This window comes from Sceloporus occidentalis, unplaced genomic scaffold, assembly GCF_023333645.1.
Source record: "Sceloporus occidentalis isolate IW3139 unplaced genomic scaffold, rSceOcc1.0.p SCAF_5, whole genome shotgun sequence".
Lineage (NCBI taxonomy): Eukaryota > Metazoa > Chordata > Lepidosauria > Squamata > Phrynosomatidae > Sceloporus > Sceloporus occidentalis.
In genome coordinates, this window is record NW_028316985.1 from 32210612 (window position 1) to 32228700 (window position 18089).

An 18089-nucleotide genomic window follows, 5' to 3' on the forward strand; every position below is an offset into this window, starting at 1 on the left:
CAATATTTTATGTTAACTGTGAAAAACATCCTGCCATGCTCTGTCTCATTATGCAATTCCTCGTGTGGTCCTCCGGGTTGAACAAAGATTACCCAGCACCATGCTCCTTTACGGCTCAAGGAATAGCCGACCAAAATATACCTAAAGGCTCCCTATGAAAAGCACAGTATTTGAATAGGAATTTACCCATTCCATAAATAAGCAAAGGTAGACACCAATCCAGCTGTTGGGAATTGAAGACTTTTTAAAAGTCCATCCAAAGAATGCAATGGTACAAAACATATTTGTAATACAACATCAGTACAACAACATTTGATCGAAATAAATTAAAAATATATATCGTTATAAAAACAATTAACAAAAGTCTTGCAACGGAAACTACAAAGCTCTCTGCAAGTATCACTATGACACAGAAAGCAACAGAGTACTTGATCATAAACTAGCCTGAAAACCAGAACCTAGAAAATATCTTTTTGGATTACAGCTCCCAGAATTCCCTAGTCAGCATCGCCACTGTTATGGGATTCCTAGATTTACAGTCCAAAAAAGTTACCTTTCTGAGCTGTGCAAGTACAGTTGTTGATCTCTGTCTATGGAGCAGTAGCAAAACCTGAAGACAGCCTTGTATAACCATACATTTGGAAACTCTGACCTTACTCAGTAAAGTCAGCATTTTGCAATATGCAGTCCTAACCCTCAAGGATAGTGAAAAAGTCTGAATAAATAAAGGTATCAGCCATGATGAAACTGTAGCTTCCCTAACTATTCTTTCTTGAATCAGGACAGAATTAATTCCATTCATTTGGTGTCAGGTGTGCTGATCATGCATATATAGATGACAGCAGCAAAATCTGGACAATGAAGACAGAGCAGCTGGAAAAGCTGTAAGAGAAATGTGTGTTGCAAGCATACAGTAGATCAACTAAACATGGATAAAAATAATGCCTTCTCCAATGCCAATTGTTTTATGGCATAGTGGGTAAGGTTATTTCGTGGATTAAAGTTTGATGAAGATAAAGATGGAGGTCGCTGTTGGAGTCAGGCACATGGAAACCCATGGCGTGACCTTGAGCAAGTCACGCTTTCTCAGTCTTAAGAGGAAGGCAGTGGCAAATCTCTGCATAAATCTGGCCAAGAAAACCCTATCCAACAACATGCTGAAAGTTGGGCACAGTATGCATATGTGCCATGGTGAATATTGGGGACTGATCTGTCGTTGGAGCACCTTGGATTTGTTTTGGGAACCGATCTGTTCTTGGAGCCAACCTTGGATTTGTTAATATCTTCATGGTTGTGAATACTAAAAATAAACTTATGTGTCACCCTTAGAACATGGGAAATGACCAGTTGAAAGGTGAAGGAAAAATGTTTCCTTAACAGTGTTTTTTTAAAAAGAGAAACCCACCAGTGAAAGCTACATACACAATGTTCTCTGGAGTAATTATAGAAACAGAAGTGCACAGCAGAAGGGGGAGAAACCTGAAATCAAGGCTGAATCACTGGAACTGAAGAATTAGAACATTGCTTGCTATTAAAGAGATCTGTGAACTTCACAGGGTCCAGACTGGCCAAAGGGTGCAAAGTGTGAAACTAGAGATGGCAATGAGAGGCAAACCTGATAAGTAAGGAGGGCATCTCAGGATCACTTTTTTGGATGAGGGTTCTTGGCTCACATAAACATCTTTAGCTTTGTTAATGTGAATACAAGGAGGTTTCTTATTGTATTAGACCATTAGTCCACCCAGCCCGATAATGTCCCTTTTAACTTTTTCCATCTACAACTCACATCATCCCCTACCACTACAGCCATGAGATGGGGATGGCTTATCTTCTCTAACCAGTAGTGACTTTTCAAGTTCTAAAGCCCTCTTACTATTTGAGTGCTTCTGATGTAGTGATGCCAGGGGAATTGAAATAGTGTTGTTCTACACTGGGATGGAAATCATGCAGTCTTCCAGATGATGCTGGACTGCAACTCCCATTGTTTCTCACCATTGGCTATAGAAGCTGCAGTCTGGCCACATCAGGAGAGCTGCATGATTCCCACTCCCATTATCTGTGAAATCATGCATTACCACTGTGTTGTGGACCCTCTCTTTTTCATGGATTATGCCTAAACCAGGAATGTGGACTGTTCCCTATTCACTGGACTACAATTTCCTGCCCTAGCCAGTGCGGCCAGTGGGAGTTGAAGTCCACTAATTTGGGATGAGGAGAGATTCCCTGTGCTGGTCTAAACCAAACCACACAGTCTATTGTGAAGTTGAAGGCTTTCACACAGTCTATTCTGTGAAGAAAAGTTTAACTTGCAGCAGCATTTCTGACAATCCAGAAATCTATTTCAGGTCCACTTTCAAGAGGTGAAATAAAAGATACAGCTATTTACAGATGAACAAGAGAGCTAGAATAGATCCTTGCCACTGGATACAAACTGCTGGAAAGATTTGAAAGCACAAGTGCAAGCCTTGTAGAGAGAGGAAAGAATGGGTATCAGGGCCATCCTTTCCATCTGCTAAAATGATGAGGAACTAGGAAAGAGATGACTTTGGACTCTTTCCTGATTCACTGAAGTTAGAGAAGCTTGTGGACTAGAGGAAGAGATGCAGTAAAGTGCAGATTGTCTTCCTACTCAGTCTTACCTAAAAATGAAAATAAAATATAATTAAAAATACAGTTACAATGGGAAACATAACTTCATTGTGACTGAATTGAATTGAGGATGTTGTCTAACGACATAGTGCAATCCGGAGAAATAATTTGTAAAGGATACAGGGACTCAGAGAAGTGGACACACAAGCATACCATTTCTACAGAACAGTTTCATGACTACGGCAGTAGTGCATCTTGATGAACCTGGTATGAAAAGATCCAAGTGTTCATCATTATATAAAGGCATGAGACCTGCCTGTAGACATGGATAATATTTTAGTGCTTTGGATGTCAACACCAGCCCTTGAATTGCTTGCCCAGTCAATGCCAATCAACTGGTTGTAAATTCATGCACATACAAATCTGTAAGTATATGCAACAACACAGCACATGTAGCACCTATGACTGACAACATCTCTTGTGGATCACCACAAAGCATGCAACTGAACATTCATGACAGGTCACCTGTGTATCTTTTTTGGTCTCTCTCAAGATAAACCAGAGACTTCCCCATATAAGCACAAATGCAATACCATTATCAGGCATCAAGAGCAAGCAGGAGCAAAGGAACGCTGCAGCATTATCAAGCTGTAACCTTTGCTTATCCTGTAAATTCCCTTCCCCTTTATAAATAACAAAAGATCTACAGAAGTCTTTGGCAAGTCATGGTCCCCAGAAAGAAAGAGTTAGGAAATCCAAGTACGCATAAAAGAAGGTGGAGGCCCTCTGAAGATCTTGATATCATGATGGCAATACTTGTGGATTTCACTATCTTTGAAGGAAAGTTAAAGTTCATCTCTGGTACTCATGAGATGCTGTAATTGTCCATTTGGTGTCATGTGATTGTCCAACAACTGGTCATGTGATTGTACACTGCCACCCTCCCGCTCATTGGGGGAGTCCATAGCAGCATAGTCCTTGAGGAGTCCAGCTTCTACTCCATAACGTTTAAGTCTCTCATTGCCCATGAGCCCCTGCATTCTCATATATCCCTGCTGGCAGAAGGGAGGCAACTTCTGATGAGTGAAGGCAAAAAAGAAGCAGGACTCTAAATAAAAGAGAAAAATGCTCTGAATTACAATCCTTGGGACTGTTTAAAATTAAAAAGTTTCCAAGTCTCACGCAGTGAGAATCAAAATGATTACGTGTTGAATACACCTTATCCAGAATTCTTCAAAATCCAGAATTGTCCACATGGGTGGCTGAAATAGTGACATCTTTGATTCATGCACAAAATTATTAAGAATAGTATATATCAGTTAGAAACTATTTGAAGGCACACAACAATAACAACAACATAAGGTTACCTTCAGGCTATGTTTATAAGGTGCATATGAAACATAAATGAATTTCATATTCAGATTTGGGTCCTGATTCTGATATATCTCATTATGTACATGCAACTATTCCAAAATTAAAAAAATATCCAAAATCTGAAACACTTCTGATTCCAAGCATTTCGGATAAGGGAGACAACCTTTAGTAATATTAAAATTCTTTTGAGTGCTTAGGAGATGATCCTTGGTTCAGCACTAGAGTACATAAAGTATACAGAACACTTCCCATTGGTACTCCCTTCTCCTGTCCAGTTCAGTAAGTCCCCTCTCCATTGCATGACCACACATCTCTGGAAGCTAGAATGGTTTCCTATTAACCAAAGGCATGCCAGCTATGCAATGTTATCATGCTCTTTGAGGGATGTCTATAAATGTTGTTTTGGCTGGGTTCATTTCATATTCCCAAACCTCAATTATTAATTGGCATGCTTGCTTCTTCTGTTCCATAATCATTTGGTTTCTTGCCCACCCCCAGATTACCTGCATAGAATCTGCGAAGGTCAGTTCCTAGGCAATTCTCCAAAAAACGCCTGAGTGGCAGGATGTGAGCGTTTGGAGCAGTCCAGTCTGTCAAGAAGTCCTCCACTATGTGATGGACAGCAGCTGGGCGGGGTAGGTGCCAGTCTGGCGGACAAAGTCTCATCTCACGCTCTGTTGGAAGAAAAGTGAACAGTTGATTCCTCAGTGCCAACAGAGCTAACCCTATATGCACTACATGGTGGTGACAACAACAACAACAACCCCCAAAACCCTGCAAAAATAGAATCCTAGAATTAGAGGAGACCCCAAGGTGCATCCAGTCCAACCCTTTGCCATGCAGGAACTCACAATTAAAGAATCCCTGACAGATGGCCATTCAGACTGTTTAAAAACCTCCACAGAAGGAGACTCCACCACACTCCAAGGTTGGGTGTTCCACTGTTGAATAAGCAGTTTTACTTTGTCACCTTAAAAGGCCACAGATTTCCCCTAAGATCAAATATCCATGGTTGAACTACTCCACAGTATTTAACTTTCAACAGGTTTTATTTTATGCATCTCTTTCCTCTGGAGATTTCCAAAATCAGAGCTTATCAGTCTTCTGAAAACAATGCAAAGTGTTTTTATTCATTTGCGGGCATCTTGGCAGAGGGTTTTTGTAATTAGACTGAGAGCCATATAAAGGCTCCCCCTTGCAGTCCTTCTGCCAGCAGGTCAAAACATTTACAGCAGGCTTTTAGGAACTAACTACAATGGGCTTTAATTATATGCTTTCATGTTGATTTTTATCTTGTGTTAATGGATTTTAAATGACTTACTTCTCTAGATTGTTTAATTATATTTTGAAATAACTTTTATACATTCTTACTGATGAACTTATATGCATTTTAATCTGTATTTCCTTCAATATCTTCTAAGCTGCTTTAAAGAGCTAGCATAGTATAATGGTTTTAGCTTTGGATTAGAATACTAGGAGCCCATTATAATCCCTCCTCATACATGGAAACCCACTAGGTGACCTTGGGCAAGTCACACTTTCTCGGCCACAGAGGATGTCAAGGGCAAACCTCCGCTGAACCAATCTTGCCAAGAAAACCCTGTGATAGGTTCATTTTAGCGTTGTCCCAAGTCGGAAATAGAATGTATAACAACAACAAGCTGTCTGGAGTTTACTACTAATAGCACTAGCACCAGCTAGATCAGAGCCACCACTGCCAGCTGCCAAGGCCCATTTGCTACCCTACGCTTACGCACAGACCATCGCAAAGAATGGCAATCGCAACAACTAACACCAATAAAAACAAACAAAACAAATACAGTGAAAAACACAGAATAAAAGAAGATGTAAGGATAAAAGAGAGCCAGCATGATGTGGTGCAGTGATACTCAAAACTTTTCCCCTCTGGCCTTCCCTTTATAATCTACATGTGGACATTGCACTCCCCCCTACTTGATATAGTATATTAATAAAAATATTTTGTTGATTTAGTGTGTGTATTTTTCTTTGCACATTCATATATATTCATATTTTAACATTTTATAAAGAAATTACATAGTTCAAATTAGAAGAGTTTTATTTAAGAAAATCCAACATTTAACTCAGTACATATGTAAATTTTACACATAAAAAAGTTTGGGAAGAGGAGGAAGAAGGAAGTATCAAAGCCTTCAAATCTTGTGCCTTGCTTGAGCAACTCTCACATCTCTCCTGTGGGTGTCACCCCACCCACTGATGTAGTGGTTTGAGTGTTTTACTAGGACACTGGGAGGCCTGGGTTTGAATCCCTGCTCGGCCATGGAAACCCATAGGGTGACCTTGGGCAAGTCACATGTTCTCAGCCTCAGAAGTTCTCTTTAAGATTTCTTGTAAATCAGAAATGTCTTGAAGGCACACAATAATAATAATAAAAGAACAGCATCCCTGCAGTTGAAAACTATTTCTGCCTAGTTAGTGCTCATTCTCATTCTCAGCCAAGGGTCAGGGAAGATGGGAGTTGCACTTCAATAACACAGGGACAACTACAAGTTGCCTAATCCTGCTTTAGTGAATCAAATATTACAGCCAAAAGAAAGAAAAAAGTGGGTGGGGGGAAGACTTTAGGGTATGACTTCTCAGACTGATAATGATCCTCATTATCTACCAGCACTGACACACTACTAGTCAATGTTGGCTGCACTGAATTTAGATGCTAAAATACCACAGGCATTAATCAACTAAAGATGGCACACTTGGCCTTTCCATCATTATATATCCTTTTCAAGGAACCCAGGTATACTGAACTGAACATTTAAAGGATTTACAGCAGAACAATGAAAGAAAGCAGCAACAAAATGCCAATGGGTAAGATTACCAATAAAGCCTTTACTGGTACTCTCCCTTCCATGCAGCCAGTAAAACAGAATCAGTGTCAAAGTTTAAATCCCCACTGAAAAAGTTTTTTTGGTTTTGCATGCTGTCCTTGGCTGGCTATACCATAAGTGGTATTATGACCACTTGATTTTGTATGCATTAATGGGATTGTTCTCTAATAATTTATTATTTTAAAAATTGTTCCAAATGCCTTTGTATAGTTTTTGCACTGTATTGCAGTTGCATTTTAATACAAACTGCTCAGGCATCTTATTCCATCAAGCTGCATATAAGTACTACAACTTAACAAATAATGGATGTGGACAGGAACAAAAGAACCACTTCACTTACCAGTGGGGAGATGTTTGTAGTAATAAATGACAGGATGCAGGAAATTGGACTGCCATGCATGCTGGGCTTCCCCCACTGCACGATTGTAATAGAAGACGTCCTTGTCTGGCCCAGAGAAGTTCTTCCCATACTCCATCATGATGACAAAAAGTCCATTCTGAACTTTTCTTCCTGTGCGCCATTCCAGGTCTTGAAGGACCCCAATTGGGTATTCCTCTAGGTATTCAAATTCAGTGGCGTTTCTAAGCACAACCAGAAGAAATGAAACTTAAATCTGGATTGAGACAGGACAGGAGACAGCAGGGATGGTAGTGTTATGTGTCTCAGTAGACTGTTCAGAAAGGGAAAGACTCATATCTGATAGGGTTGTCTGATAGCCTCAGTTAAGCTGACTGCTGTTTAGGATTGTCCACAGCTGTGGCCTTGGATATCTTTTACCAGCTTTAGCTGGTACACTGACTATATCCTTGTTTGAGGAGGGGGCACAACTGCTTCCTGTATCTATAGATCACTGCTCCCCAAGCCTCCATGACCTCAAGACCTTTTGTAATAGTAATAGCATTTACATTTCTGTACCACTTACTAGTGAACTCAGCACTCTCTAAGCAGTTTACAATTTGTAAACCAATTGCCCCCAATAAGCTGGGTACTCATTTTACTGACCTATGAAAGGATGGCAGGCTGATTTGCCCAAGTAGAGACCACAATTTCATTCTTCACGTATGATAATACATCACGTGAATTGCCTTGGATCTGAAGTGACTGCTACCCCCTCGCTTCGGAAGGGCTTCGAATTGGAGCTCCTGTTTCATGTGTGATAAGGTCCTTAGAGTTATAGTGCAATTTTACTGATATACTGAAGGAATACAGCAATTTATATAATGTTATATTGCAAAGTAAGGTGATGAGAAAGAGACATTTTTTTCTGACTTATGCCAAAATTAAATGGAAACCCACTCAAGGGTGGGAATAAAATGTTCAAAACAGTGCTGGGAATTGCTAGAAAATAGTCTGAGAAAGTAGGAATGTCGTTTGGATATTTTAAAAAACCACAAGAACAACAGCAATAAATACTACAACCTCCCAGCACATTTGACCCATCTGGAAGAGCCCAGTATCTTGAAAGTGGAAGAGACTGGGGAATAAATGACTCACTCTTTTAGCAGGATGACATCTGCCAACACAGTGAACATCTGGTAAATTCCAGATGCCTCGTTCAGTCGCTTCACAATGGCATTTGTTAGCTGCATAATGGGGTAGACTGAGGAAGGCCAGGGTATTCCATGATGACGGACTTCTAATAAGCGATGAACTGCGCGAACTGCATGAAGTGGGAAGGAAAAAGAGATGGAGACTGTAATCTATTGATGTGAGAAGCTGTGTAATTACTGTTCTGTGTGGTGTAATTACTCTGCTTTATCTTACATTAAAACCCAATAAAATATATATATATATATTTTAAAAAGACAGTAAGAACAACTTCAGCAAATGAACCACTGCCAAGAAAAGTGGTAAGGTCTCCTTTTCTGGATGTCTTCAAAAAGAGGTTGGATCCCTGCTGGGAATACTCTACCTGGTGATCCTGCATTAATTCTATGACCAAGCTGCAAATACCAGAGCAGCCTCACTTTCTACATGTCCACTCATAATATTTTCAATCTCACCTGTATATCGGAATCCATGAATAAAGCCTCCAGCAGATTTCCTGAAGTCAACTGAATGGCTTGCAGTGCCCAGAACAAAGAGCCCCCGAGTGGCTTTGGCTTCATAGCTAGGCTTGATCAAAGGATATTTCTTTTTACTGCCTTTGCCTCGCATGAGTCCAACAGACCTAGGTGGGTGGGAAGGGCAAACAAAGCAAGTCAGAGCTGAGAATGGAGGCTGGATAGATACTTAGACTGGGAGAGAGGTAAAGAGCTGGTCCTCGGAATGGGACTTCAGGTCAGTAACAAAGGATGGGCTTTGGGTGCAGATGGTTCGTGGACTGATCCTCAGTATCACAAGTTAAAAGGGCTGTAAAAGTTCTCTCTCTGAAATCTGACAGAGTTGATACTTGTGACAGGTACAATATAAGGAAGTTTTGCCTTGTCACAGACATGCTCAAGAGAGAGAAGATCCTATCATGGATGTAGCTATGTGGTGGGTAGGAATGAAGGCATTGCCCTAAGAATGTTGACCCCTCCTGAAATTCTTCTTCAGTTCCCACATTTCTAGTGTTATAGAAATTGAAATTTCATTTGAGCATTTAGGAATCCAATTTAGGCATCCTAAGAAAAGGGGGAGGCAAATATACCAAGGGAAATTGAACATCGCAAATGTTAGATGTCTAGGTGTGAACAATTTTCAACGTATCATATCTGAGGAATTTAGGATTATGTGATTCACATGGTTACATATATTGAGATGAAGTAGAGAAGAACCAATACAACAGCATCTCTCATTCCACAGCAACCATGGCTGAGATAGCTATTTTCCTGCCACTAGTTGCAATCCAGATGAAGGACAGGAGAGGCTTGAGGAAGTTTTAATCTCCCCATCCTTTTGCATACATGTGCAACCCCAAGCATACATACATGTGCAACCCCAAGCAACATCGGATGCAGTCCTTAGGATCTCTAAAGGTTGTAATTAAACTCTTTAATTAAATGAAGATCTATTATTTATATGGATCCTACCATAGAGGTCATAGGAAAGGGTCTGACCTAAAATTCTGAGACAAAGCCCAAACTATACTAATAAAGACAAAAGTACATGTAAACACACACACACACACCCACACACATCTCCTCTTATCCAGTCTCTATGTAGCTTGTGGGCAGGTCCTGTCTTACTTGTTGAATATGGAGAAATCAAATTTCCAACCCAGGCAGCGAATAGCACGATCATAAGGTGCTCGAGTAGCAAAGTTATCCAGCTCATCCTGCGGGAGTGGGATGGACTCTGCTTCACTACTATTGCTGTTCTCCAGGTAGAAACGGAGGGTGATGTGCAGCTTTCCTTTCTTATCCTTGACAAGGACCAGGTCTTCCAAGTCACCCTCCAGAAGCCCATCTAGAGACTTCAACTGATATGTATCTAGGAGGCCATTGTTAATTGCTCTGTGGAAGGAAGAGGGGAATGCAAGAGTCACATACACCAAAGACAAATGGGATGTAGTAGAAATATCACTGGCAGAGTACACAGTGCTAGAGTGGGTTGGCAGTTATTGATGTATTCTATGTTTGCCCTAAGTTCAGATTTTGGAAAAGATATCTGTTTTGATTACTAGTTTCAGAAGCAAGCTCCCATTTTGGGGACTCTAGTAGTTGTAGCCCAAATAAGTAACTTTCCCAAGCTTTGATTTCAATATTGTTGGACAGGGAAGTGGTCTAAAAATTTGTTTATTGTTGCTTTGTACAGCTGTAAGTTCCCTCTGGGAACACAAAAGTAAAACTATTGATGATATAACAAAAATGGCCACTGAAGGACCCTAGAAGGCATCAAAAACTTACCTCCAGTCTTGGAAAGGTGGCTAAGACAATAAAAATAAAAAATAAAAATAAAAATAAAACCTGACTCAAATTATAACCCAGCCAAAGGAAAATAGCAGTAAAGGCTTGTATATTTATTGATAAAAGCAACATAAAAAAGCACAAACCCAACCAGTCAGACATATGTACATGCTGTAAGAAAATAACCATTTCACAAACAGGACTTCACATGGCCTCCTGCAAATACATAAATTAATATTGAACAAAAGAAGCAGGCAGCTAGGCATAAATCAAGTAGTACCAGAGAAGCCAAATTATCAAAATCTTTAAATAAGCCAGATGCCTTTCAACATTTTCAATTTTCTTCAGTGGCTATTTAAAAAAAAACCCTCTCTTTCACTGCATAACTCTTTCCATACCCATAACAAACTGAAGTCTAGAATTAAAAATTATATACCTCCATAAGATCATGCTCATATTATTTTGACCTTTTTGGCTTACTAGTTGAAAAGGGGGCTTAAGCATCCCTAAATGAACCTCCATATCATAAGTCTCACCGGAGTCACAGTGGCTGCACCTGCACTGCAGAAATAATCCAGTCTGACAGCACTTTAACTGCCATGGCTCCATGCTATGGAATTCTGGGAAATGTACTTAGTTGTTTTGAAACTGCATTTTCCAGAATTCCATAGCATGGAACCGTGGCAGTTAACTTGGTGTCAAACCTGATTATTTCTGCAGTGTGAAGGTAGCCAGTGCGGTCCATCAAAATCTCCATTCACACCTGTCCATTTCGTTTTTTGCTGCCTACCTAGAATTTAAAAACAGTGGGTGTTAAGCACCTTCCATATTCCCTGTCCAAAAGGGTTTGTTTGGCTTGGTGGGTTACAAGTTGTGCAGCCCTGTATTAGCATATAGTTCCCAAGTAATAAAGCCCTAGGGTCATCCCAAGATATTTTGTTGCCTGAGAAGACGGTCACTGATTTCCATCTAAAGAACAGTGATTGGGTGAGCAGTTGAATCTCACAACAGTGGCAATAGGACAGCATACTACACCACACTAAGATGGAAGGCCAGTTTAAGAGAATTATGATAGTTTTATGGTAAATACTACTCTGTTTTCCAACAGAAGAGAACAGCTGGAGAGTACTTGAGGAATAGACAGGAGTTGCCAGAGTCACCTCACTCTGCCCAATGGTAGGGATGAAGAGTCCTATGCTTAAAGGAAGTAGAAGATGTTTAACCCCAATTTTTGTAACAGCCCTAGATATCTTTAATATTCAGTTCATAGTAGCTCAGACTCTTACCTCAGATCTCCAACATAATGAGTAGCCCAAGAAAGGCGAACTCGGGAGCGGCTCACCATATGTATGAAGTTGGTGACACCCAAAATGTTTTCTGCTGTCTCAAAGGCAGAGTTCCCCCGACCCAAAATTAAAACAGACTGGCCAACAAAATCTTCTGGGTCAATGGACACAGATTCATAGCCCTCAACATATTCTGAACCGGGGAAGTTCACTTCATGAGGAATCCATGTTCCAGTGGCTACCAGAAGAACACTGAAACACAGAGTAAAAAAAAAAAAAATCAGACTTGATAACTACTGTATACAGAAAATCAAAACAGCTATTTGGGTTTCCACAGCTATTTCCAAAACTATTCAGGATCATGAAATGCTCATCTAAGGTTTGCCAAATACGTGACCTGGAATTATTGAAATGCAAGCTAGTACAGCTATGGTTATAGATAAAAGCAAGCCTGAAATTTCAAAACTAGCAAAGTACTTTTACTGTAACTATTTACTACTTTGATATGTCACAAGTTTCCATAGGTTTTTTTTTCTTTCTTAATTTTTTTAATTGAATAAGATAAACAATATTTTTTGCTATCTGGTGCAAACCTGAAATCCTCTCTCCAATACAATACTGATGCAGGTAATATTAATGAAGAGTAGCAATTAATTTGCTAACAGCTAACTAGCTGATTCAGTGTTGGAGCCACAAGGATAAAGACTTGCAGTTACTCTGGATAGATTGTCACAGTGTGCACAGGCAATTAAATGGGCCACACTGACTAATTTTGGGGCTGACTTTGCATGTTGGCTAGTAACATAAGAAAAAGGTCTTGAAACTAAAAATGTTATTCTGCTTCTTGGCTGTACCATTTCACATTGAAGGTGGGGTAGGGACACTATTTGAATCTCCCCTATGTTAAAAAAAAAGTTTCTTATAAACAAAACAGTAACATAGCAAGGAGCCAGTGTGGCGTAGTGGTTTGAATATTGGACTATGACTCTGGAGACCAGGGTTTGAATCCTCATTCAGCTATGGAAACCTACTGGGTTTCCTTGGGCAAGTCATCTACTCTCAGCCTTACCCCCCCCCCCCCCATGATAGAGTTGTCTTAGGGTTGCCATAAGTCACAAATGAATTTTAGGCACACAACAACAACAACAACAAAAATATTAAGCCAAAGTCTGGCCTAGAACGTATTATCTGATAAGTTACATCTGCAAAGGTTAAGGATTTTTAATTCTGAGGGGAATTACAAAATTTGAGACTAAAATGGTACACCCCAGCAAGTTACATCACATGGTGCTTCTACTTGGCTCAGAGCCTTACTCTAAAGTCATGCAGTGACTCAAATTAATTTTATTCTTGTCATGAGAACTCATTATAAGTGTGTTAGAAAAACCAATGCACTCTGACTAGAACCAAAAAAGGCAGTATAGTATTTGTTTCACAACTGGGGCCAATGGCTACTGTGACATTTGCTCACTCTTCTAAATGGGTTTCTTTTAAGTTAGGTGAGTTTCTTCATTACTTACCTGCATTTATACAGCTGAGCATTCTGGTCAGTGAGGCTGAAATAATGGCCATTCCATGCCGTGATGTCTTTTTCCAGCATCACATGAGTGATAGATGTGTTGTATCGTACCTGGAGGTCTAGCATGGAAGCAAAATCAGTGAGGTAATGCACCATGGCATCAGCATTAGGGAAAAAGTCATGCGAATAGTGTCGGAAGAGCAATTGGCTATCATGACTGAGTAGTGAATTCCAGTCATGGCGAAGGTTGAATTCACTGTTGGATTTGCCAGTGTAACGCTTGTTGACGCTGATCAGCTTGCGATGGCGTGGGTACAAAGTAAAGAAACGCCCTGGCGCATGTCCACGTTCAAAGACCACATAGTCCCGCCCTGCATGTTGGAGGAAATAGGCCATCTGCAGTCCTGAGGGGCCAGCACCAATAATACAATAATCATGGTACAGAAAGTCATGAGAGCAGGAAGAAGCCACAGACAAGGCAAAGGCCAGCAGAAGTTCTTGAACATACTTGGATGGAGATGGCAACATATTGGTGACAATGAGGTTAAATCTGTGGAAGGCACTTTAAGAAGAAGGAAAAAATAAAAAATCATCCAGAATTCCCAAGGCTGCTTAAATGTATTGGACAATGCAGTTGCATCATGTACTATACTTTGTGCCTTGCCTCTTTTCTATGGTTTAACTGGAACAGGGTCCTGCTGGAGATGGCTTCTGAAAAACAATAATATGGGTGAGTATAAGCAAACATTCCCTTTGAAAATTACTTTTGATTCACATTCTATGTGCAAAGAACCATTGCCTAATTCCACTCATTGAAGGCAAAGCTTGTCTCCTCTGGACCTGTTTTGCCTGTGCTTTACTTGTCATATATTTTACTTATACTGGTGCTGCTCAAGCTCATGTTAATGTACATCTTCTGTAGGAATATACTGAAATGGGATTAGTGGTGTAGTATAGGGTTGGCAGATCTCAGGGTTTGGCCACGAGTCTACAGTTTTCATGGGTCATTTCAAGATGAGAGACAAGGATCCAAATTATCTAGGTTTGATAGATTCAGCTCCAGTCAAGATAAAAGGGCTGGGTGGAAATCTCCACCTCAGCAGAGCAGCATCTTGCTATAGTTTGCAAGGGTTAATTGACTGGTTACTGCAACCTGCAAATATTCTCCATAGGCTCTCTGTACAGTATTTAAGTACTTAGCTTCCTCTTTCTCTTTTGTTGTGGTGCCATGATTAAGCCTCCACTCCACTCTGCATCTACCCACTGTCTAGAAGCAAGTAGGCTAGATTAAAAGTTTCTTATCCTGTCTTGCCAAGCAGGTGAGCAACTGTGACTGGTACTTAATGCATAACGCTTAATGACAAAACCAAGGATGTCTCTATGTCTCAGGTTTTGGCTCTGAAAACCCAGAGCCTGGGATGCCTCTGAACTGGCAATTCTAGTTTAGTAGAGCCAGGGCTCACAAGGCTGAATACTCAGGATTATTTGATGTGCAGGGACTATAATATAATTTGCTACTAGGGTTGCCAGAGTGGAAACAGGAGACAGCTCTAGTTCTGTTAAAGGTTATGTAAAAGAGGGAATTTCAGTGTGCATTGGTTGTCATGCCTGCAGGTAATAACACCTGCTGAAAGTTTCCCCTTTACACAACCATTAAAGTTATACTGACTGTCTCCAGTTTTCACTCTGGCACCTTGCTTCAAGTCCTCTGCTCCATCAGTTCAGCTACAGTAACTAGAGAGGAAGATGGATTTTCCCAGCAATGTTGTACAGTTATGAGCAATCCATGTTGAAATCTAAAGTATTAGGGGAGAGGAGGTGGCTTTACAAAAGACCTGTATCTGGTAGAGAGGAAGACTGCTAAACATTGTTTTAGATTAAGACAGTGGTTACCGAACTGTGCTCTTTAAGGGATTTTGAATTTCAGCTTCCAGAATCCCAGACTATTGGCCAACAAGGCTGAGGCTTCTGGAAGCTGAAGTCCAAAATCTCTTAAAGGGCATGGTCTGGAGAACACTGGATTAAGACAACTGTGAAGACATTTGGACTGTCTGTGGAGGTGTTGCTGTAGAGACAATCCTGCTGGGAGCAATGGAACGATCATAGGCTCCCTAATTAAAACAGCTTCTCTCTTATGTACTAGTGCTCTTTTTAAGAGTCTGGGAACTGGAATTTCCCATGGCACCAAATACGACTGGCCACTCCATTGCACAGCACTTTCTAGCTGTCTAAGAGCAGGGGACATGACTGCTCTGATATGATAGCCCTGTTTAAATATTTGAGGGATGTCATACTGAGGAGGGAGCAAGCTTGTTTTCTGCTGCTCCAGAGACTAGGACCCGGAACAATGGATGCCAGCTGCAGGAAAAGAGATTCCACCTCAACATTAGGAGGAACTTCCTGACAGTCAGGGCTGTTCGACAGTGGAACACACTCTTTCCTCGGAGAGTGGAGGAGTCTCCCTTCTTGGAGGTCTTTAAACAGAGGCTGGAGGGCCATCTGTTGGATTTGCTTTGATTGAGAGTTCGTGCATGGCAGCCATTTTTAATGGGTGAGTGTTTGAATTTTTAAAAGAACTCTTGGGAGAGTGTGTTTGTTGCTGAGAAGGTGGAGCTTCTGTGAGTCACATCTGTGAGTCACTAGAGGTGGAGCTAGGAGCCTAGCTGTATATAACTCCTCCCAGAGGGGCACGGATTTTCACAATCAAGGGAAAGCGCAGCACAGGCAGCAGGGGAGCTGACAAAATAAGGACTTTTGAGGGGTATTTTTGCTCAGAGAAAGTGAGTCAGAAACTTGTCTTCAGAACAAGCAAGCAGCCAGGAGATCTGGGACCCACAACAAACTCCAACTCCCAGAATTCCACAGCAAAGACCCAGAAAAGAGTTAAAGTGGTACCAAACTGGGTTATCTCTCCAGTGTGGATGCAGCCTTTGTTTCATGCATAAAATTGTTTAAAATATTGTATAAAATTATCTTCCGGCTATTGTATAGACTTGAGTCCCTTCTCCAAGGTATTATGCATGTACGTACAGATCCACTTTAGCTCTCCCGGCTCAGTGCTATGGAATTCTGGGAACTGTAGGTTTTTTTTAGACATTGAGCCTTCTCTGTCAGAGAGAGCTCTGGTGCCAGAATAAACTACAGTTCCCAGGATTCCATAGCAATGAGTCAGGGTAGTTAAAGCGGTCTCTAACTGGATTACTTGTGCAGTGTCACCATCTTAACTGAGAACAACAAGAGAGCAACACCTTGACAAAACGTACACCTGTGATGCCAACACTGCTATTTATTGGATTTTTCAACAGCTGTGCCTGAGGAAGCGTTTGTTCTGGTTGCCACAACAAACTACCATTTCCCAGAATTCCACAGCATGGAGCCATGGCAGTTAAAGTGGTGCCAAACTGGATTGTTTCTGCAGTGTGGAGGAGGCAGCATAGGAAAAGGAGGACCCCTGGTGGCCCTGTATGGAAAATGGCTTCCCAAAGAGACCTTCATGGCAACCAAAAGACCCACATGGCAACCAAAGAGGCTTTCATGGCAACCAGAGACCTTCATAGCAACCAGAGAACCCCATAGCAACCAAGGGGGCAACCAAAGAGACCTTCATGGCAACCAAAGAGACCTTCATAGCAACCAAATCCCGCCCCCTTCTCTCTCTCTCTCTCTCTCTCTCCTTCTGCCCAATGGGAAAAAAGGGCAGCCGCCTGCGTGACGCGCTGACGTACCTGGGGCATCCGGCGGGAGCGAGGCTGTCAGGTAGGTCTCGCTCTCACTCTCGCCTCTGGCTGCTCTGGAGCAGCAGCATCAGGAGCAGCAGCGCTGCAAGGCAGGCCATAGAGACGCGGCTCCTCCGGCAGTAAACCGTCCTGGTGAAAAAGGGACTAGAGCGGCACCACTTCCGCCGAATAGGCACCGCCCTCCCGACCGAGAAGCCAAGGAGGGGCGTCACGTGACTCCTAGCCTTAGGTTGCCAGCTGCTGCCCACACTGCAGCAACAACTGCCGAGGCTCCATGCTATGGGATCCTGGGATTTGTTAGTCACAAAAGCTACAAACCCCAGAATTCCATAGCACTGAGCCGTGGCACTAAGACCCACTTCGATCCAATACAGGGAGAGACGGGATACAAATAAATATTATTATTATAGGACTCAAACAGGATTATTTCTGCAGTGCAGATGCAGTCCTCTACACACCTCTCTGCACACACTCACACACACACTTTATTGTTGCGTGCCTCCCTAAAGCGACCCTATCATGGGGCTTTCTTGGCAGGTTTCTTCAGAGTGGGTTTTGCCATGGCCATCCTCTGAGGCTGAGAGAGAGTGACTTATTGCCCAAGGTCACCCAGTGCGTCTCCATGATCAAGCCAGGATTAGAACCCTGACCTCCAATCCTAGTCCAGTGCTCAAATATAGTCCACCCCCAACATCCCTCCTTATATGTATACATATGTTTGTACATCTGCCTACCTTTCCCTCACTCTTGTGGAATACGGGGTTTGTAGTTTAGTGAGGAGCTCTCTGGCCAAGAAATCTAAATGCTACAAATACCAGGATCCCATAGGAGGCAATTAAAGCTATGGATGCTTGAATGCATGGATAAAGAGTGTGTGGATAAGGAGGGC

At 41.6% G+C, this 18089-nt stretch overlaps 1 protein-coding gene across 1 annotated transcript; it reads right to left on the reverse strand.

Moving 5' to 3' along the window:
* Window positions 1–262: 262 nt before the first annotated feature.
* Window positions 263–17272, reverse strand: FOXRED2 (FAD dependent oxidoreductase domain containing 2). Its single transcript, XM_089528097.1, has 9 exons — window positions 17189–17272; window positions 13465–14174; window positions 11945–12196; window positions 9999–10265; window positions 8832–8998; window positions 8323–8488; window positions 7168–7409; window positions 4467–4637; window positions 263–3697 (listed from the first exon to the last, which is right to left on the reverse strand). Exons 2-9 carry the CDS (start codon window positions 13989–13991, stop codon window positions 3435–3437), a joined length of 2055 nt encoding a protein of 684 aa, XP_089384223.1. The 5' UTR covers window positions 13992–14174; window positions 17189–17272; the 3' UTR covers window positions 263–3434.
* Window positions 17273–18089: the final 817 nt, after the last annotated feature.

What these genes read in the sequence shown, in the direction of transcription:
- FOXRED2 (XM_089528097.1), bottom strand. Translation starts at nt 13,991, where the DNA reads ATGTTGCCATCTCCATCCAAGTATGTTCAAGAACTTCTGCTGGCCTTT. An exon ending in GATGTCATCCTGCTAAAAGA is followed by an intron (nt 7,410 to 8,322) that starts GTGAGTCATTTA and finishes GGTTGTGCTTAG; the next exon opens with AAACGCCACTGAATTTGAAT. An exon ending in CCTTCGCAGATTCTATGCAG is followed by an intron (nt 3,698 to 4,466) that starts GTAATCTGGGGG and finishes TCTTTTATTTAG; the next exon opens with AGTCCTGCTTCTTTTTTGCC.